The following is a 22821-nucleotide window of genomic DNA, read 5'->3' as shown; positions in this document are numbered from 1 at the left end:
TTTTTAAAGTTCTAATGTTTATGTCTTGTGTCCATTTGCACAGTTGCAAAATATTCTGAATTGTGATAGGAAGCACTTCTTTCTGATCACGTGCAACACCCATTGCCTTGATTGCCACAACTTCACAACCAACACTCTCCTGAGACTGGCTGGCAAGCAGGTTGAAACCCTGGCAGCTAGTCATGATGAAATTATATTTGCTTGAGGGTCACCCTCTCCCACCCGGTACCTTCGGGGAATTTACCTGGAATGCTGGGAGTTGGAAACACAGCCTATCTGGAAGACAGCAGTTTTGGGAAAGGCTAAGCTGGCTGGTAGACAGACCAGATTAATAGGAGAGAAACAGTGAGCAGAATCCCATGTTTGACAGGCCCTCATCCAGAGGCCTCATTTTTGACACATCAAAGTCTTCTGTTCCACTCTGATGGACATTACAAGCTAACTTAAAACAGTGTGCTAATCTTTAAGGCACACCTACCACTTGCTTTGAAGCTCTATAAGATCCCCAAAGTTGTTTTGCTGGTGCTGTGTTTGTTACAAAGAACAGGATACTGATTTTCAATATAATTTAAACAGGCAGTACATAGAACCTCCTTGTTGAAAAGCAGTCTATCTGTACATACCAGGCACTGAGAAAAATACTGACTGGTGCCTTCACCTGGGTTCAATTTACCTTCCAGTTGATGCATGAAGCCTCAGGTTTGTGTTCAAAGGCAAGTGGTTTCCTTCTAGAATTCACGAATGGTCTTTAAAACTCTGGCTCCTTTAACATGAGCACATAGATCCCAAATCCACAACTTTCCAGCAGACAAGTTGGGAGGAAAACTTCCCTGAATTAAATAAGCTTAGAAACCACGATGCTGCCAAATATTTCATCTTTCCTGGTATTTGATTATAACATTCAACAGTCCCTCTTCAAAATATTCAAATAAAACACTGAATCCTGATGAAACAAATAGATGTAGGGTAGCCCAAATTCAGTTTCACACACAAGTGGGCACTTCAAAATCTGAAGTTCTGGAAGGACACAGACACAAATTCTTTCTTTCACAATTCAACAATACACCTTTAGTGTCGGGAACTTTCCAAACTGCAACTGATTCAAAGAAAAAAAGATTATCTGACCAGGAAGTGCCCAACCCTGCAGGGGCAGGCACAGAATACGGGGGCTTTCCCCAGCTGCCTCAAACAACAGAGAAAACAAGACCCAGCAACCCTTTTCTCTGCTACATCCTCCAGCTGTTCCCTTCATCTTATCCCCAGCCTGGGAATAAAACAGCCTTACGTTCTCCTTAGCTATACTGGTATATGGTATATATCTTTCAGCTTGAGAAATGCTGATTGTGTTCTTCCTCTTTGATTTTCTAACTCTTTTTTTTTGTTTATTCGTTTAGTCGCTTCCGACTCTTCGTGACTTCATGGACCAGCCCACGCCAGAGCTTCCTGTCGGTCGTCAACACCCCCAGCTCCCCCAGGGACGAGTCCGTCACCTCTAGAATATCATCCATCCATCTTGCCCTTGGTCGACCCCTCTTCCTTTTGCCTTCCACTCTCCCTAGCATCAGCATCTTCTCCAGGGTGTCCTGTCTTCTCATTATGTGGCCAAAGTATTTCAGTTTTGCCTTTAATATCATTCCCTCAAGTGAGCAGTCTGGCTTTATTTCCTGGAGGATGGACTGGTTGGATCTTCTGGCAGTCCAAGGCACTCTCAGAATTTTCCTCCAACACCACAGTTCAAAAGCATCGATCTTCCTTCTCTCAGCCTTCCTTATGGTCCAGCTCTTGCAGCCATATGTTACTACAGGGAACACCATTGCTTTACCTATGCGGACCTTTGTTGTCAGTGTGATGTCTCTGCTCTTAACTATTTTATCGAGATTTGTCATTGCTCTTCTCCCAAGGATTAAGCGTCTTCTGATTTCCTGACTGCAGTCATCATCTGCAGTAATCTTCACACCTAGAAATACAAAGTCTTTCACTGCTTCTACATTTTCTCCCTCTATTTGCCAGTTATCAATCAAGCTGGTTGCCATAATCTTGGTTTTTTTGAGGTTTAGCTGCAAGCCAGCTTTTGCACTTTCTTCTTTCACCTTCATCATAAGGCTCCTCAGTTCCTCTTCGCTTTCAGCCATCAAAGTGGTATCATCTGCATATCTGAGATTGTTAATGTTTCTTCCAGCAATTTTAACTCCAGCCTTGGATACCTCAAGCCCAGCATGTCGCATGATGTGTTCTGCATACAAGTTGAATAGGTAGGGTGAGAGTATACAGCCCTGCCGTACTCCTTTCCCAATCTTAAACCAGTCTGTTGTTCCGTGGTCTGTTCTTACTGTTGCTACTTGATCGTTATACAGATTCTTCAGGAGGCAGACAAGATGACTTGGTATCCCCATACCACTAAGAACTTGCCACAATTTGTTATGGTCCACACAGTCAAAGGCTTTAGAATAGTCAATAAAACAGAAATAGATGTTTTTCTGAAACTCCCTGGCTTTTTCCATGATCCAGCGGATATTGGCAATTTGGTCTCTAGTTCCTCTGCCTTTTCTAAACCCAGCTTGTACATCTGGCAATTCTCGCTCCATGAACTGCTGAAGTCTACCTTGCAGGATCTTGAGCATTACCTTACTGGCATGTGAAATGAGTGCCACTGTTCGATAGTTTGAACATTCTTTAGTGTTTCCCTTTTTTGGTATGGGGATATAAGTTGATTTTTTCCAGTCTGATGGCCATTCTTGTGTTTTCCAAATTTGCTGGCATATAGCATGCATTACCTTGACAGCATCATCTTGCAAGATTTTGAACAGTTCAGCTGGGATGCCGTCGTCTCCTGTTGCCTTGTTATTAGCAATGCTTCTTAAGGCCCACTCAACCTCACTCTTCAGGATGTCTGGCTCTAGCTCACCGACCACACCGTCAAAGCTATCCCCGATATTGTTATCCTTCCTATACAGGTTTTCTGTATATTCTTGCCACCTTTTCTTGATCTCTTCTTCTTCTGTTAGGTCCTTGCCATCTTTGTTTTTGATCATACCCATTTTTGCCTGGAATTTACCTCCAATGTTTCTAATTTTCTGGAAGAGGTCTCTTGTCCTTCCTATTCTATTGTCTTCTTCCACTTCCGCGCATTGCTTGTTTAAAAATAATTCCTGATCTCTTCTGGCTAACCTCTGGAATTTTGCATTTAATTGGGCATATCTCCCCCTATCACTGTTGCCTTTTGCTTTCCTTCTTTCTTGGGCTACTTCTAGTGTCTCAGCAGACAGCCATTTTGCCTTCTTGGTTTTCTCTTTCTTTGGGATGTATTTTGTTGCCGCCTCCTGAACAATGCTGCCAACTTCTGTCCAAAGTTCTTCCGGGACCCTATCTACTAAGTCCAGTCCCTTAAATCTATTCTTCACCTCCACTGCATATTCCTTAGGAATATTAGTGAGCTCATATCTAGCTGATCTGTGGGTCTTCCCTAATCTCTTTAGTCTGATCCTAAATTGTGCAAGAAGAAGTTCATGATCTGAACTACAGTCAGCTCCAGGCCTTGTTTTTACCGACTGTACAGATGTCCGCCACCTTTGGCTGCAAAGGATGTAATCAATCTGATTTCGGTGTTGTCCATCTGGTGAAGTCCATGTATAAAGCCGTCTCTTAGGTTGTTGGAAGAGAGTGTTTGTTATGCAGAGTGAATTGTCTTGGCAAAATTCTATCAGCCTGTGTCCTGCTTCGTTTTGTTCTCCCAGGCCATACTTACCTGTAATTCGAGGTGTCATTTGACTGCCCACCTTAGCATTCCAGTCTCCTGTGATGAAAATAACATCTCTTTGAGGCGTGTTGTCCAGTAGGTGCTGCAGATCCTCATAGAACTGCTCTACTTCAGCTTCTTCAGCATCTGTGGTTGGGGCGTATATTTGGATCACTGTGATGTTAGATGGCTTGCCCTGAATTCGAATTGAGATCATTCTATCGTTTTTTGGGTTGTATCCAAGCACTGCTTTAGCCACTTTGCTATTAATTATGAAGGCTACTCCATTTCTTCTGTGGTCCTCTTGTCCGCAGTAGTAGATCTGGTGGTCATTTGATGTGAAGTGGCCCATTCCAGTCCATTTCAGTTCACTGACGCCCAGAATGTCTATCTTTAATCTTGACATCTCACCAATAACCACATCCAATTTGCCCTGGCTCATAGATCTTACATTCCAGGTTCCGATGGTGTGTTGATCCTTAGAACATCGGATTCGCCGTTCACCACCAGCACCGTCGGCCGCTAGCCGTCCTTTCGGCTTTGAGCTAGCTGCGTCATCACGTCTGGGGCTAGTTGAGCTCATCCTGTTCCTCCCCAGTAGCATTTTGACCATCTTCCGACCTGGGGGTCTCATCTTCCGATGGTATACCGACATATCTCTGGTTGTACTGATCCATTTAGTTTTCACGGCAAGAATACTGAGGTGGGTTGCCATTACCTTCCTCAGGGATCGCATTTAGTCTGACCTCTCTGTCATGACCTTCCCGTCTTGGGTGGCCCTTCACGGTTTAGCTCATGGCATCATTGAGGTGCTCAAGCTCCAGCACCACGACAAGGTAACGATCCTTTGCTGAAGTTTCTAACTCTAGGTCTTGCATATTTCATCATAATATTTTTCCTTATCTTTTCGAGCTGCCCTTTGAAATTTTCTATTAAGCTCTCTCACTTCATTCTTTTTTCCATTAGCTTTAGCTACTCTGTGTTTAAAAGCAAGTTCCAGAGTCTCATCTGACATCCATATGGATCTTTTCTTTCTTTCCTGCCTTTTTAATGATCTTTCAATTTCTTCTCGTATTATGTTCTTAATGTCTTCCCACAACTCTTCTGGTCTTCGGTCATCAGTGTTTAGTGCATCAAATCTATATTTGAGGTGATCTCTAAATACAGGTGGGATGTTTTCTAGATCATCCTTTGGCACGCTTGGACTTGCCTTAATTTCCTTCAGCTTCAGCTTGAACTTGCACATGAGCAAGTGACGATCCATCCCGCAGTTGGCTCCTGGCTTTGTCTTAGCTGATGGTGTTGAGCGTCTCCATCGTCTCCTTCCACGAGCGTGGTCAATGTGATGTCTGTGAAATCCATCTGGCGAGGTCCACGTATGTAGTCGTCGACTGTGTTGTTGGAAAAAAGTGTTGCAAATAAATAAATCATTGGTCCTACAGAATTCTATCATGCGATCTCCAGCGTTGTTTCTGTCACGAAGGCCGTATTTTCCAACTACTGATCCTTCTTATTTCCAACTTTTGCGTTCCAGTTGCCAATAATTAACAGAGCACCTTGATTGCAAAGCCTTATGGTTTACAACAGAACGTTTGGCGATATCATGCTGGAAGAGGAGCCCCTCAGGTCGGAAGGCACTCAGTATGCTGCTGGGAAGAGCTGCCTTCTCGGAGTAGCGCCGACCGTTGTGACGCGGATGGAGTAAAGCCTCCAGGACCTTCATCTGCTGATGTGGCACGACTCAAAATGAGAAGCAACAGCTACAAACATTCATTAATAACACGGAATGTACGAAGGATGAGTCAAGGAAAATTGGAAGTTGTCAAGAATGAAATGGAATGCCTAAAGATCGACATCTTAGGCATTAGTGAGCTGATGTGGACCGGCACTGGTCACTTTGATTCTGACAGTCATGTGGTATTCTATGCTGGGAATGGAAAATTGAAGAGGAGCGGCATGGCATTCATCATTAAGAAGAATATTTCAAGATCAGTTCTAAAGTACAACGCCACCAGTGATAGACTAATATCTATATGCCTACCAGGAAGACCAGTTAATGCTGCTACTATTCAAATTTATGCACCAACCACGAATGCTGAAGATGAAGAAAGTGAAAACTTTCACGAAGTGCTGCAATCCATAAGGGGTACCAGAGAGCAAATAGAAAGCAAAGGTGCCATCTTGCATCATTGGACTCTGAGATTTATGTAGAAGATGCTTGTTGTGTGCAGAGGGTTCTTCATGCAGAGTTAGAATTTGGATGTCCTTCCATAATCAGAGGATCTGGCTAAAAGGAGGACATTCTTCCACAGAGAGACACACCTCAATTTTCCTAGAGAGAGTGCTAGCTGAAAGCACTGTCCACTTTAAAAGCTTTCATTTAGAAGCCAATCACTTGAATGGAAAGGAGGGGGCATTTTTCACCGGGTTGGGTGGCATCACTGACTGCAGTGGGTACAATCTGGCCTTGCTGGATGGAGCAGGCACGTTCTTTTGCATGGCGCCAAGAACAGAACGGAGCTTAACCCATTTCTGCTTGAACGAGAGAGATGGGGCTGGTAGAACTGGGGGACCGGGTGGCTTTTGGGGGCTTTCCTGGTAGTCCTACTTTCTACTCAACTATCAACTAGTTGTTGACTGCTGTATCCAAGTTGGGGTCAGCAGAAGGTATTTATTTAAAATTAATTAACGTACTGGAACGGAGGCATTTGAATATTTTTATTTTACTGTATTTTTTGTGTTACTTATTAATGTATTTTAATATTTTTAGTAACTTTAGTAACAGAGGCTTGGGGTTTATTAGGCATATTAGAAATATAAATTAATAAAATTGCATATACTTAATATGCTATATATCCAGATCCTAAGCAATCTGCCTGTGATGAACAAAACTACTGCCTTAATTTGCAACTTCTTTGGAAAGTCAAACTGTCTCTTCCATTTAAAAGAAGTTCAACATATTGCCTTTCATGCACAGCCTTTCCTCCCAAGTAAACATGCAGTGGTGCATGCTGCACTATCACGTTTGTTACCTGAAGAACCATAACTCTTCTCTTGTGGTGAATAACTTTTAACTATTCATGAACAGTTATCAGTTAGTGTATTAAAACTGTAAGAAAGCACAACTCCCTGTTAGACATCTAAATTTAAATGAACAAATAAAGCATGTTACGACAATCTGGCTAACTGACGTCCTCTATAAAAATGCTACCCAGGTAATAATAATGGGCCCTAGAGCCACTGAAGTTGATGCAGGTAAGCCTGGGAGCTCAGGAGTGGTGCTCTGCTGCGACTGTTTACAGACTGCGTGGTGGATGGTTCTCCTCCTCCTGCTCTTTGTCAGAAATACCAGCCCTTCGAGGTAGGCCAGGTCAGCAAACAGGCTCCACAAGGACTACTGGAACTCTCCTTTACTGTTGCAGCATATAATAACAGAACCTTGAAAGCCTGACAGAGATGCTCTCTCCCTGCTCTTATACCAAAGAAGATCAAGGTGAGGAGTCTTGAGTGTCTTCCTCACTCTGTCCTCTGCTTCTGGGCCAAGCTGGTGTTAAGGCAGCAACAAGGTCAAGCAACCATGTACGGGGCCACCAATTATACTACGCAACATTGTTTACTAGTGTTGGATGTGGAATTGTAAGAACTATTTTACAGGAGTTTATAACAAACTATATTTTAATTATACTACTCAAGTAAGTACTATTTTTATTTTTATATTCATGTTAGGTTTATGTGTATTATTTTAGTGGATTGTGGTATGTGATTATTTATACCTTTTTCCTTTGTCTTTTCCCAGCATTATTATAACCCTATATTTGTGACTCCTGATGAAGGCTTAGAAGCCGAAAAGCGTTTAGCCAGGTTTTTGGATGTTAGTTAGTAGGGTTGCTCGTTTATCCTTCTCTTTGTATTTATTTATATGTTGGCTGTTTGGGGCCTTTTTCATTGCCTTTTATTGTTACTATTGTATTCCATGTAGGCTCTTATAATTCCACATCCAACACTAGTAAACAATGTTGTGTAGTATAATTGGTGGCCCCGTACATGGTTGCTTGACCTTGTTGCTGCCTTGCTTTCTTTCAGATTCCGTGTGTTCCCTTCTTTTTTGTTCCAAGCTGGTGTTAACCTAACGGCTGCTGCATTCCTTCTTTGAGGCCCGCTCTACGCTCCTGTGCGCTGCAGCTGCGAGAGATGTGGGCAGGTACAGCCAGACAAAACTCCTTTGCCGTTCTCCCATCTTACGTCTGTTTCATCTTGCCCAAACCTTTCTACCACCCCTGAGGATGCCCAGTAAGGCTGACTGGGACTCAGCCGTTCTATTGCATCTCCAAAATGACCCCCCTGCCTTTATGGCCATGACATCTTCCTCTAGAAGTGAGGCCTGATTAATGCATTGTGCTATACCATCATTGGGTTTGTTTGGTTTTGGCTTAACATGTTGTTTCAACCGTATCACCTGTGGCTTGTTCAGTCATCTATAGTTAAAACAAGTCATGGCTTAGCATGCTAGGTGAACTAAGCCATGCTTTCCATCACCCTCCCAAACTAGTGGACGTGAACCTATGTAGCTTTGTTCATCTGTGAAAGACTGGTACTGTTAAGGAATTAAGTGTGTTATTTTTTAAGACACCGGGGTGGAGAATTTGTATGGCCCAGCAAATGTGGGACAAGTTTATTTATACAAATAAACATTTATTATATAAAACATTCTTTAAAACATTGCTGGTGAGGGAGTGTCAACCTGTTTTGCGACGTGAGCAAGTAACTGCCAGATGAGCTTCAGTAGTCATGTATCCATCTCTTCATCCCACCTTGGAGCCTCAGCCAGCCTCATGTTTTGCCACATGAAATCGAGGAACATGGAGGCTTGGAGTAACCGCCCCAGCCTCTGGTAGTGGCGTTCTGTAAAGAGAAAAAGCAGGAATGAAAGAGGCAGGCAAGTGCATGCCATCCTTGACAATGGTTGGCTGCCTACTCAGCCCCACCTTGAAGTTGATGGTTTTCAAGGCTGGTGTCCAAATTGATCAACAGTTCTTTCATGGGAAGACTGCGTCCTTCTCATTTGACAACATGCTGCCAAAGGCAATGTCAGGTGGGGTTAAGGGGGTGCTCAGCCGTGGTGGGATTAGGGAGGCTTGGCTACCTCCATGAGTGATGAGAGGTAGGAAACGTGGCTGCCACCATTTCAGAATTCTTTCCAATATCTTCTAGAAGACACAGAAGCTTCTTAAAAGGGAGAATCGGGTACCCTGTAGATAAGGTGTTTCCAAACTATGGCTGCTGGGGGCATAAACTCAGAAGATGGAGTGTAATACTCATATGGTTTAGACTTTTCACACTATTGCTAAGTCTTTCTTCTGAAATAAGTAGGACTTTCAATACAACTCTGCAACCACTACATCCTTCCTGTAGGAAATCTACTATAACCAAGAGATATGGGCACTCTCAGCAGGGGGCAACACTGAATGGCTAAATTTACTGGTGGAGTGCAGAAAAGAATTTTGTATATGTGCCTCTTGTCAATATTTGAATTCAATTTTTTTCCAACAAGTAGCAAAGTGAAGAATTATCAGCCAACTTGGTCAAATTTCTTTGAATTGTTCCATGATCACATATTTCCAGGCAATTCCTTCTTTAATTTCAGATACTCTGCATGTAATTGCAATTTTGTGAATTTGGATCCTATGGTCCAGTAGTATTTGAAAAGAACTTATAAGATATGAGGCGCTTCAATCACCCAATCAGAGCCACCATTTTGACTTCTTTGACACACACACAGCTGTGGATGCCCCTGCATCTTTCTTAATGTGATATCCTTCAGATGTGTTGGACCCATAATATCTTCCAGCCTTTGGCTGTGCCAGCTGGGGATTAAGTCAAATGCAGCTATTTAGGAACCTTTTCCAAGGCCTGAGAAAAAAACCTCAACAGAGATGCTGCAGCCGCTCTATGAAAACTGAAAGTCACATAATTATTCTTTGATCACATAATAATGAAAAACCTTAATGTTTGCTTTCTTAGACAGACCTTTGACCCCAGGATGTAGTCTAACTGGGAATTCCCCTTCCCTTGGAGCTATAGGAAGCTGGGCAAAAAATGCCTTCTTGGGTCTGGATCTAGGGAACTCCACATATAAGAACTTTTCTACTCTGGTGGGGCCTTTCTTGAAGGATCAGAATTCACCTCCACCCTAAGGCCCCAAGCCCCCTTTGGCCTCTGTGGAGCATATAGATCCATCTTGAAATCAGGCTAGTGGTGCAGGAACTAACTTTTGCCTGTGGGAAAGTCTGGTTTGCACATAAATAGTCTCACTGAGCAACTGGAATGGCTTAAAAGCAAATAGGATCTCTCCACTCGAATTTCCCTTGACCTGAAAGGCTGAAAATGGGAGTGGAGAGGTTTCGCTGTCCCACATATTCTGTTTGCTTCAGACAGCCTAAGGCACCAAGGTGTCAAGCTCCACACAGCTGGGCAAGACCAAGGAAGTTAGAACTGCACAGATTTCAGGGGTGTTCCTTTAATGCTAGTGTTAGGGGCAAATACACAATCTTGGAAAAGGTGAGGATTTCCCAGCCTCTTTCACGGTGAGGTCATGAAGGCAGAGTCTCTCTGCAGGATTTGAAATGCTTCTTCCCTTATGTCTGTCAGCAGAGCTGAAGGGAAAGGCTGCTGAACCCACAGAACAAATTATTGAGGGATCACAGAGGAAGTATTAGAACACCCTGTCCATGTCCTGCTCTTCGCTATCCCACAAACCCTTCAAAATTAAAAAAAAAAAGTCACTTCTACTCTGCTCACAAAGTCCTAAAGCCTAGGCTTAAACCAGGGGAACGTGGCTTCCTCAATCAACAAGTGGCTCTTCTCTCCCCCCTGGCAAGAAGGCAGGCTGCAATCCTCGGGAGCTCATTTTCTAAGGAAGCATCTCCCCATCACACCGCACTGCATCCAGCACGAGGGAGACCCCAGTTCAAACCCTTCCTGAACCATCATGCTTATACCTGAGTAGTCTTGGCTAGCCACCTTGCTAGGGTATTCTGAGGATAAAGTTGAGAAGGAACTAGACATGCTATCTTGGGCTCTTCAAAGGAAGCTGGAATGTGCATGCAATAAACTAAGTATTAATGAGAGAATGGGCTGCATGGCCTATACAGGCGAAACAGGGTCTACTAAAGTTGCACAAAATCATTTCAAGTTTTGAAGCTGGAGGAACTATTTGTGAGCACGTGGGCTTATAGGAGCAAGTCAGTGGCTAACGGAGCGATGAGGAGCCCAGGCATGCGGACTAATCAGATACTGAGTGTTGTTAGGTCGTGATAAGGCTGTCCCAAAGCGGGGTGGGAAGGAGACCTGAGCCACGGCTTGTGTATTTTATATTTTGGGAAAAACACGTTCCAGCTTTAAGGTCAAAGCCGCTTTCATCCTATTTAGGCACAGATTTCTTTGCTTGGAGAAAAAAAGGGCCGTCATTTATTGAGAAAGTTGGAAGTTGTATTTTGATTCGCAGAGAGGGGGCACTTGCCTGTGTAGGGCAGGAGAGACTCCACCACAGTTTTGATCCCTTCGTACTTCAAGAGATCCTCTGGACTTTCATGCTTGAGGAGGATTTCGACCACTGCCTGGGCCTCGTGGCAGTTCCGTGTGTTGGTGTTCCAAGTGGTGGAAAACTTCAGAACAGCCTCTGGGGAAAAAAGGGTGAGAAAGATCCTTTAGGGATGAGGGCATGCTGAGTTTATACCTGCCCTGCTAAGGATTGCCAGATCTGGATATGCCTCTTCCCTGCATCTTTTAAAGCAAGGAAGCTGAAATGCACACCAATGGCTCCCAATCAGCCAAAAGCTGCTTGGTGAATAAAACAAGATTAAGCCCTGGGCTACAATCTCCCACAATGGCAATCCTTGAGCCTTAGTTCTACCGTGAAAGTGAATTTCCTTTCCTTCTTTCTTTCCTTCCAACTGTTAATCAGCCGCAGATGATACCTGGCAGATGCCATATTCCCAAGGGTTTTACTATTACCATTAATGAAAAGCTTAATCCTTTTCCCTAGCCTCATCCCCCTCCTCAGGGAGACATTCCACCACATGTTATTTCCTTGCTCGTAAGCACTTGTTTAATCCTTTCACACACTTATAGACTGTTTTTCAATTAAGACATGCTACCACAGGCAGCTTACATTTTTGAACTGTTGGGAACAACACCACAAACTACCTAACAGTGGAGCTCTTCAACTTCAAGAGAAGAAATGGCGGACTGAAGATGGCTCTGCTAAAAGCGGAGCCGATGGCCCGCGAGTAGACCGGCTCTTCGTAAATCGTCTCCAACAAGGGGAGGACTTGAGATTGCCCACAAGAGCTCCAGGCAGTTGCTCCTCACGAGGAGACCACAAGACAGCAGTCTCCAGCGGGTTTTGAGCTCTGGGAGACAAGGGAAGAGCCATCTTGCTGAAAAGGCGGTTGGTGCCTTCCAAAGGACACAGGGTTTGCATACTTCCTTTCTAATCACTTTCGGAAATTGCTTGTTAACTGCTTTTCAGCTATTAGGAACTTTTGGATCGAGAAGTCTGAAAACACCGGGTGAGTTTCCTTCAATGCTCAGCGAAAGAAGTTTTAAATACAAGTTTAAGGACTTTAAAAAATGTTTTTTGGAATAAACAGCAAAAGGGTGATTAGAACTTTGATTTTTGAAAGTTACAAACAGACTAAGAGTCCATATGGATTTGAAATAAGATTTTGGAATTAATTATAAGAATCCTTCCCATGGGAAAATGCTTTTGTTTTGAATTATTTTAAATAAACATGATTGGATGAGACTTTGAAGGTTGGACACTAGATGGAATTAGAAGGAACTAAAGATTACAATTAAAGGAGAAGAACACTTAACTTTGACTTACAGAGTGGAGCAAAATACTTTTAACATTGGATGTACTGAAGGATATTTCTGAACAATGGACCCAGAAGTTAATTTTAAGAGTGTCTGCCTCTATAGACAGACTGTGTTTTAAAGATGTTATGGGGACAAGACTGAGGCTGATCTGAAAGTGGATTTAAAAATGATGGGCTACAAGAATGATATGAAAAAAGATGCTACACTGCACATACAAAAGAAACTGGTTGATGTCTTAATAATTAAAAGGGATATACAAATAACAAACCAAGAGAGTGACCTGGATAATTTTCCTACATTGGATTTAGAAAAGAGGCTTGTTAAAGCTTTGAAGAATTTTGTGAGAAGGAACAAAGAAAAAATGAAATCAAGTTCTACGACATTATTTGAAGATTGTTAGAAGTAAAAGGAAGGGATATAAAGTTGGTTTATTTGATCAAGATTAAAATAGTTATGCTGTTAACTCTGGTAACCCTCAATGGACTTTTGCTGATCAGGACTGAAATGACAAGCTTTTAAGGATTTGTTTATAGATAAGAGATGGGATATGGGAAGAAGTGATCATTTGTTGTATTTTAAGAGAAGGTGATAAGTTACTAAAATTGTTTATACTTGTTGTGATGGAGGGGGAAGTCATTGCTTTATATATTTCTTTCCTTTTTCTTTACTATATTCTTATTCTTTCTTTCTTTTCTATTTTTTTCTTTTCTTTTTTTCTGCACCATCTTTTTTTCTTTTCTTTTTTTAGTTTCTATTAGTTTTTTTATCACTGTAACTGTAATTTTTAATAAAGTTACTGTAAAAAAAAAAGAACAGTGGAGTTCTTCCAGGTGGACTAATGCTTCCTGGATCTGAAAGGCAAAGCTTCTTAGCTTGAGTTTCTTGGCTGGAGGAGGCATTCCCCCTGATAACATTTCTATCTGTGAAGGCAAATAAATAGGCTGACTTCTTGTGTCCAGTCAGGGTGAAAAACAGTCTGCAGTGGGGGCGGTAGTCTTTAGCCAGAAAAAAGGAGGGGTCACAGTTTAAGCTGCTCAATGGTCTTTTGTTCCAAGGGGCTAGTTTTCATTAAAGAAGAAAAAAAAGTCTGGAAATAGGAGTGCCTGCAGTGAACTGCCGTTTGTCTTTTGCAAACACACACACACACACACAGACAGGCACTCAGATGCCTGCACGCACTTATATACATCGCAAGATCCATGTGCATACAGAAGCTGTCCCACTGGGGTGCAAACTGACCTTTTTGGTCCTTCCGCAACTTCATCAAGTTCTTTGCCAAGTCTTCTTTTCCACTGGCCTCCTTGAGAATGGCTGAGGGAGACAAAATAACCAATCGCTATCAAATTATACCCTCTTGGTTTTTATATGTATTTATTGCATTTTATAATAATTGTAATATGTCTGGTTTTATGAGATTTTAACGTTTATGATTATAGTTTGATTTTATTGTAAACTGCCCAGAGTCCCTCTTTTGGGGGAGATGGGCGGTAATTAAATTTGAAAAATAAATAAATAAATAAACAAATAAATAAATAAATAAATAATAATAATAATAATAATTAAAAAAAATTCCAGGAGACAGAAACCAGTGGGACAAAAAACGGAGAGTTCCTCCTACTTAGGAAAGACACCCACCATTCATCACACTCTTGGCAAGTGGCTTTCCAGGACTGAGTTGGACAAACTAGTGTGACTGCACAACCAGGCTGTAAGTTCTTGCATGCTCGTCTGAATACATGCAGTATGCTGCAGATGTCCCTTTCCACCCCTTAACACCCTTGTATGTTAAGTGGCACTATGTTTTGGGACCGAGAACCATGGTTGTCCCTTTAGATGATGCACCAGGGGATACACTTCAAAAGAAAATAGGATCACAACAAAAGTGGGCCATCTCAGGACAAAATTAATTTGATTTAATTAAATAGAATAAATATTATTGCTTCCTGTGTATTTAATTGTTTACCCGTTCTATAACTTTAACAATCATGATTTTCCGGCAATGTTTAGAATGGCTCTTGAGCCAAACACAGTTTCACATCTAGCCGGGACTCTGGTTGCATGCTCTGTAAATCTGCCTCCTTTTGCTTCTTTCTCCCACTAGCAGGAACAGGCAGGGAGTCACCATTCACACAAGCACACATTGGGGTGCGGAAATCCCCTACCGAAGGGAAGCTGGGAACAACCTTATTCTTAAAGAGCGAACACTGCACCATCCAGCAAACTGGTAATTAGGATAGATTGCCTTCTAGCTGCACACCTACCCACCCATCCACAATCTCTGGATGGTTCATACCCACAACAAATGCATGTTGAAAGCTGGAAAAAATGAAAAACTGCCTTGCTTGGCCCTGAAAAAGCGACATCTGCCACTCTTAGAAATACACCTCTGGAGGCTGATCGGGCCTCCTTGGGTGTGCAGGTGCAGTCTCAGGCCACCCAGCAGGACTCGGGGGACTGTGGGAAGGCTGAGGCCGGATAAGCACGAGCCCCCAAGCTCTCACCCTTGACCACCGTCAGCACCGTATGAGGCCGGTCCAGGGAGATCGCCAAGCCCAGGGCTTCCAGGAACTGCTTCTTGTGCAGCAAATTAGCCAGCTCTTGCTCTCTGGAAAACAGAAAGCAAGAAGGGAGACTCAGACTGGAGCTGCTAATTCTCATGACTGCAGGGACAAACCAAAAGGAGCAGACCCATCAAAGACAGGTGAAGAGGGACCTCCATCTTTCCTGGATTCATGGTGAGATTTCTTTCTACACCCGGTTCTATCCCCGTTCTTTTGTCATTCAGCTTTTGTCATTTGGTCGTTCAGCTTTCCACTTTTACCACAACCTTAGATTAATGTTTGTCTGAATGACATGCAAAGTGGTCCAGAGAAACTCATTTCTGTAGCCACTAACCTACGAAAGCCAGCAATTTGGAGACAGATCGAAGCAAGTAGACAATTCCCCACTGCCAGCCCAAAGGACAGGGAAGGATTGTTCTTTCTAATAATTCAGCAAAGATGAGCAGAAGGTAATTAAAATGCACTAGCAGATCTCTGGGCAATTTGGCAAGGATTTCCCAAAATGTTAACAGGAAAGACCACATGGTCTTTGGGCTAGTGGATCCTGAAGTATTTTTTTTCCTGGTACAGTTAACAAGTCTTTTCATCCCGCCAAGAAGCATCTAACCCGGCTTTTCCACTTTCCAACTGTTCTGGGAGTATACCTGATGCATTAGCAGGGAATTCTGGAAGATGCCACACTGGGAGAAGGGGGACCGAGACCCTGGTCAGTATCAGATTATATAATCCTTGTACAATACAAATAGCCACGTGCCTGGGCAGAACAAGAATTGTGGGGAAGCTGTCATACGCTGGCAATTGTTCAGGTATTTTTTAGCTGAGGTTCCCCAATCCAAGTAAACAGCATTCATCCATTATGGCAGGCAAATGAATAAGACATTTTATGCAAATTCATACTTTTTATAATCTTATTTGCAAGCCTGAAAACTTGTACACTATATTTACCACAGATAATTAATCAATCCATTAAAAAAGCAAATAGATGCCACCAATTAGTCAGCAATTTGGAGACATGTTTTTTTTATCTAAATAGCCACATTCAAAATAAGTATTCACAACGCATGACAGATTCCCAAAACAATTTCAGAGACCCCTCTCTGCACACTTATGCAGGAAGGAATGCCTTTTCCAAAATATCTAAAAGCAAAGCATGGATCGTTACTTAGAATGCTAACTGTATGCAGATTTATATGGAATCAACTCAGATGAAAGCTTATGGCTGACTGACCACGATCGCTTCGATTAGAGGAAACTCTCATAGTCTTCCCTCAGGCTGGGATCTTGAGATGTTTGAATACTCCCATCGCCTCTAGCAAACCCTGCAATGCCAGCTGGAGATGATGGCCGCTGTTGCCTAACAACGCGAAGACACCAGGTTTTGCTGGCATGATAAAAATATTGAAAAACCGCTCAAAGATACTCACTTCAGGATCTGTTCCTCTTGCTTTGCTTGCTCTTCTTCAAGTTCTGCTTGAGTGACATCCTTTTAATATACAAAGACATGAAACACAAATAGAAAAATCGCCAAATGGAATGGTTGGTGCTTCAGAAAATAATAAAGCTTTTGAACCACATGAGATCCTGCCAGATTTTTGGAACCAAAGCAACAGAACACAATATTGTTTCAAACTGCTGAACAGCGCAAATAACAATGAAAAGGTGCAATCACATTAATTTGTCAATACGCTACTGAGGTTTTTTTGAGTGCAGAGTGTTATTTTAGGAATTTTTTACATTTCAAAATATATTGGAGATGATTATATGAATTAGTTGGGTAGCTTTGCAAGGAAACCAATGGACAGGACAGCTGTCTAATAGATGGGGAGCATCTGACATGCCCCACCTTTTCCCCTCCATCACCTGCAATGCCACTGAGTGAGCATCACTCTCCAGGAACTTTGGACAATGGGTACCTTGCGGTCTCAAAGTGGTGCTGGGGCATGAACAGTTTTGCCCCTTCGGGATACTACCTTGCAGAAGGAGAAGAGCTAGAAAGACAGAATCTTCCTTTAATCAGTGTAACCTGATCTTGCTGCTTGTAGAAAGTAACACAAGTACCATTTTTACTGGACAAATTTAACATGGTGATTGACTCATTTGGTTATTCCCCAAGGAATCCCATTAGGGAGGACTGAAAACAGAATCTGGGTATAAATAAATTTGTGTCATAATTTCTTCAACTTGTGTCCTTGGTAGAAGCATTTTGCTATCCTTGAAATGGTTCTTCCTGGGCTTCCTGTCTTCTTGGAAGACAGCTTGATCTCGAACCTATACATTCATCTCTGGAATACTCTAATTGAGATATAATTACAATGCATTGGCTCTTTTACATACAGTATAAACTAATTTGGAATTAGATCCAGGCTTGCTCCCACAAAGAGAGAGTAGGAGAAAATGTTTGTCAGTTCTTCTCTCTTCAGTTCCCTCAGTAGATGAAATTTGGAGCAACCCATGTTGCTACTTCTATCAGTCAATTCAGCTCTAATACCCTGCTTGAAATTTGGGGTTGAAATATGAAAATCCCTCTTTTAAAAATTAAGTAATTCAATGATATGTTGACTGATTGCAACATAGTCAATAACATGGATATATCTGAAATGAAAAAGTTCAATTTTTCATTATTCATTTTTTTTAAATTATAGCCTACCACCATTCAGGGAATCTCATAGTAGGTTATAATCCAATTCATTGCATATCTATTAAGTACTTATCTAATTAATTATTTTATGACCGTCATCATCCACTAGTGGCTTTGACTACCTTAAATTATGTCTCTTAATATTTTTCCTGTAGTGACTGGTCTTTAAGCAGCCTTGCCAACTTGCTACCTTACAATTGTCTCCAAGCTATATAGTAATTAAAATGAGTGTTCCCATAAAATCCTATCAGAAATAAGTTTCACTCTGTTCCAGAGAGCTTAATCTTGTGCTCAGGAGTATAGATTTGGAGGGCCAAATTTCTGTACTTCTGGAAATACATCTAAACACACAGGATAACCTCAATAAAAGTTCTGAGCAGAATAGGAGCCAAATTTGAAAATAATGTGTATCTGCAAACAAAAGTTCAAAATTTATTTCACAGTGTTAACAGTTCTCATTCACATTAAAGTCTTGGGACATTTCTATTTCTATTTCCTCCCCTTGAAGTTGGAGACCCAATCTGATCAGGAAGAAAATACGGTATCAAATCCCCTCAGTGGCTCTTGACTGTTCTAAAGTTGAGAAATCCTGATCTCTGAAAGCCACACAAGAGGAAATGGTGGAGACTGAGTAGGGGGGTGTTCAAACCAGTCTACTAGGCTTTAGGATTTGCTTGGATGGGATTACCCCCCAGGAGAGTCCCATGGACTTGGAGAATTAACAGCTGAATTTTAGTTGGCATTATAGACTCATTTTGGCACCTACCTGAAACTGAGCCTTTCAAATATGCTATTGCACAAAAAGTGCAAATCAATCAATCAATCAATCAATCAATCCTGGAATGAGAAGATCAGTCCTTACAGTACTCTAAAAGTGGGAGATGCATCAGCAAATACAGAGCGATCTTCCTGGTGAATTCATGCTACCAAAATTTGATTGCTCTTGTAAAGCAAAAATATCAGTCTAGATGAAGCAGCTTCATTAAGAGGAAGCGCTTAGCAGACTATATTACGAAGGCGGTCTTATTTTTAAATGGAATTGCTATAAAACCACCACCATCTGTTTATTAGTCACACTGAGTGGTACCAGCCTATTTCAAGTACTGAATGCTTTATATCAGCCTGAAGAGATCCAATACTCAGAGAACTGCTGTCTGCTACGTCAGTTGCTAAGGTTCCTGTTAACAAGAACTATATTTATATTAAATGCAGGAGCTGGAGCGATGCCATACTTTCTTTGGAGCTTCTTTGTAATTAGCAATCCAGAGTTTATTTTCAAGTAAACGCAGCACTGTTGGAAGAAGGACAGATCTAAGACTCCATTATGTACAGGAAAGTACAGGAAACTTACCAAACTTCTGACAGCTTGCAAAATTAAATCATAGCAGATTTTTGATTAATATTAAGAGGGATTAAAATAGAGGACTCAACCAAGAAAGCATTGCATATATATTCTCTTACCAAATTTTATTTCATTCCACCCTTTACCTATATTAATCAACTATCGAAAAGCAAAAGAACTGGAAAAAATTATACCGTTTGGGGAAAAAAACAATTTAAGACACTGAAATTGCAGGACCCATCCTAAAAAAAAAAAGCGCCTTTCTCTTCTCTACTGTTGATCTAGATGGGATGGCATCTCTGGGTGGATTGCTCCCCTGAAGGACCAGGGAAGCAGCTGTGTCTACTTCCAGACCCCAGGGCCATGCCCAAAAGCAGCAGCGACCCCAGTAACTAACAGTACCATCTATCAGCAAATGCTGGTTGGCAAAATGTGGCCATATCTGCAGAAAGCAGGCTTGGCTTGAGTTTAGTTGTAAACACACTATAACACTGCAAAACTCTTGTGTATTTCTTTCAAAGATGCTCTCAAAATTTCAGCTGTGCAGAAATAAAACAGACTGAGTATCTTCATACCAAGTTTGCATCGGTTGCCCTGGTACTAATTTGTTTCCAAACTCAGTTTAAGATCCTAGTTCTATTTCGTTTAGGACCAGACTATTTGAGGTTCCACCTATACCCATGTGAAACTTCCCAGGTCTAAGATTAATCGCAGGTATCCTACCATTAACATCAACCAAGTTCACAGGTACCACAATAGGATCTCTTCAGTTGTGGCTCTACATTTGTGGGGAAATAAGGAATTCCTGGATGATTTCAGTTTCCAAATTTTAAATCTAGGGCACAGATTGATGAACTGATGGGCTTGGCTCCATGAAGAAATGAACAAGTAGCATTGATCAATGTCGTTGAGAAATGGCAGCCCTTTATTACAGATTGGAATAAATACTGTGACAGGATCCTTTTGCTTTTCTGTGAAGGATACTTAGTCCTAGGGAAGTTTGATAAGGAGAATGATAAAAACCAAAAATAAGAAAAAAAAGAAGGTGAAGCACACAAGCCAGGCTATAATTGGGGCCTTAAGATCAGCCAACTTTGAAGGGTCTACCTTCCACAACAAGACCCGTGAATCAGTGGAGCCAGTCACCAGGATGTCATCTTTCTTGTTAGCGTGCAAGCCCCATACTTTATCCTCGTGGGCATCTAAGGTCTTCACACACTCATTGTTTTTGATTGTCCAGAGTTTCAGGAGTCCATCGGCACCACTTTGGGAAAGAGCAGCAAGAAGCAAGAATTAAGAATGATCTGGGGCATTTATAAGTTGGCATCAGTTCATGGCGTTTATAAGTTGGCATCACAACCTGTCTTTGGAAAGGAAATGTCACTCAAGATAGCTTACTCTCTTGTAAAACAGACACAAAAAAAGAATGAAAACCCAGCAAGGGCAGAAGAGAAAAAACCAAACAGAAGAAAAGCTACCTACAAATCTATGTCAAAATAGAATCCTTCTAACAGGAGCAATGAGGAGGTCAGGCATAGTCCAAAATCTGAGGATATTTGGTGATTAGACATGACAGGTTATAGAAAGAAGAGTAATATGATATATTGTTAAAGAGAGAGGTTAAAATATATTGTGCTTATAACTGCTGTGAAGAATATCAGAAGCGACTTCCTTATACATTTCTTTTCTATTTTTCTCTAACATTTTTTCTTTTCTTGCCCTTTCTACTTTTTCTTCGATTTTCTTATTTTCCTCCTTTTTTCTTACTTTCTTATTAGTTTGTGTTAGTTTTTAATCTTCTTGTTTAAAAGTTTTAATAAAAATTATCACGATCTGAGGATCTTCCATAGTCGAGGTGGTAGAGGAAAAAATATGTACTCTTGGAACCCAAACAAAATTCTGCACGCAAAAGCAGGAATTCTGTATTTGCCAGTAATGTTCTTTCTTCTTGAGGAGGACAGGTAGTGTGGGAATTTGAACACCTCCCCCAGGGCCAGAATGCACCTTCCAGATACTGATTTGGACAAGAAGTGGGTCTCTCCCCACTTCACCCAAAAAGTATGTCAAGGAAAGAGAAGAATTCTAAATGGGAATCCAAACCCAGTAAAGTAAAATTGAAAGAGAAAAAATCCCATATAGATCTTGGGGCCAACAAAAGGAGAATGCAGATTTCCTTTCCTCAGAAAACATGGAGAAACCTCATCATGCAACCAACAGCCAGAGGAGAGCCCAAACCCCAGGACTAGTCACCCAGCCTGCTGTCCTTCCAATGTGCTGGCTAACTGGGATGTCTGAATGGAGGGCATCAGGAACCCTTGTGCTGATCACTGTCCCAACTTTATTTTATTTGGGGATGTGGACCAGGTCTGCATCTCTGCACCTCTCCTCCCAGGGAGCCCTTTCCTAGAAAACAGTTTTCAGGAAGTCCTTTCATATGAACCCAGGAAGTTACAATCTGCTTGCATAGTCAGGAGGCATAAGAAATCATGGAAAACCTTTTCCCCAAATATCGTGTTTTTGGAAGGAGACCAACTATAAACTGTTCTCCTATTTATTTAACATTTGATTTGTTCTGCAAATAACAGTTTAGAAGTGTTATTTCTTTTCAACAGCTATGTTTGGGTAAGGGCAGAAACAGGGAACAACATTCCTGTGCCTGGAAGAGTAAGGAACTTAATATTTTTTTACTTGCCAAGATATGAAAAAACGTTTTGCCCATTGTCACCTACAGATAACAGTTTTTGATTTGTCTTATCAGAACACAGGAAAATGCCTCTGACAACTCAGATTGAGCCCACTGGGCAGCACCAGCTCTCCAAGCTAGAGTTTTGCTGGCCCTCCTTGGAGATGTTGCAGGTTCTGCCACTGAGCTAGTTTGCCATTAGCCTCAGCAAATGTCTCTTTCCGTGGTGGTCATACCTGCTAAGCACCTGTCCTCCTCCGCTCACAAAGATGACCTTCAACACAGAGGCATCATGACCTTCAAAAGTCTGGCAAGGGAAGGAAGGGTGAGAGGTAAGCACAAGTAGTAATGACAGTATAATTACTTTAGGCATATAAATAGCTGCATGGGTCAGAAAATGATAAGGAAAGGTGCTATAAAGATACTCACCTGCTTCCAAATAGAACAAAATCTGTATTCCAATCAACAGAAGCGAAGAACCACAAGGGTTACTGTTTCCAAGGAAGGTTGTCACTTTTCGTAACCGAAATATATATACAGGTAGACCTCGCTTAATGACTGCCCTGTTTAGCAACCTTTTGAAGTTACGATAGCAAGTTTACTTCTCTTTATAATATAATAAAAGGGATCTGTTAGATGTGGTAACGTTTACCAGTTTTGGTCAACCTAGAACCGAAATTCTGCAGTGGTGTCATGGAGAAGAAAACAAAATGAAAACATGGACTCGCCACCGTCTTGGGGGAGGAGGTGGAACAGTGAAAGGCAAGGCAACATGAAGGCATTGCCTCTTCTTTCAGAAGAGGCAATCTCCCCAATGACAGGCCTTGAATGTAGCCCAGAACACGTATGCGGTGTTTTGGGAAAAGGCTAAGTGACTTTCAGAATGGCTAGAACTTTCTGTCCCTGTGCAGCCAAATCAGGAGGAGAGAGAAACTCCAGAATGAAACAAAATACTCCTCTTTTCCTTCCGGTGAGAGTGCT

At 41.8% G+C, this 22821-nt stretch overlaps 1 protein-coding gene and 1 long non-coding RNA gene across 2 annotated transcripts in view; both read right to left on the bottom strand.

Moving 5' to 3' along the window:
- Window positions 1-8407: 8407 nt before the first annotated feature.
- TBL3 (transducin beta like 3) overlaps window positions 8408-22821 on the bottom strand; it is a 39851-nt gene continuing 25437 nt past the window's right edge. The window contains exons 16-22 of the mRNA XM_063315186.1: window positions 22077-22147; window positions 20265-20421; window positions 16602-16660; window positions 15118-15221; window positions 13856-13927; window positions 11256-11414; window positions 8408-8638 (exon numbers count right to left, since the gene is read on the bottom strand). Coding sequence (XP_063171256.1) covers window positions 8523-8638; window positions 11256-11414; window positions 13856-13927; window positions 15118-15221; window positions 16602-16660; window positions 20265-20421; window positions 22077-22147 — 738 coding nt within the window. The 3' untranslated portion in view covers window positions 8408-8522. The remainder of the gene's footprint in view (window positions 8639-11255; window positions 11415-13855; window positions 13928-15117; window positions 15222-16601; window positions 16661-20264; window positions 20422-22076; window positions 22148-22821) is intronic.
- LOC134505472 (uncharacterized) lies at window positions 11674-12005 on the bottom strand. Its single transcript, XR_010068727.1, has 2 exons — window positions 11812-12005; window positions 11674-11776 (listed from the first exon to the last, which is right to left on the bottom strand). It is a non-coding gene; the product is annotated as an uncharacterized LOC134505472 (long non-coding RNA).

This window comes from Candoia aspera, chromosome 14, assembly GCF_035149785.1.
Source record: "Candoia aspera isolate rCanAsp1 chromosome 14, rCanAsp1.hap2, whole genome shotgun sequence".
NCBI classification, from domain to species: domain Eukaryota; kingdom Metazoa; phylum Chordata; class Lepidosauria; order Squamata; family Boidae; genus Candoia; species Candoia aspera.
Note: the sequence above shows the minus strand (reverse complement) of the source record. Positions and strands in the feature narration are given on the sequence as shown.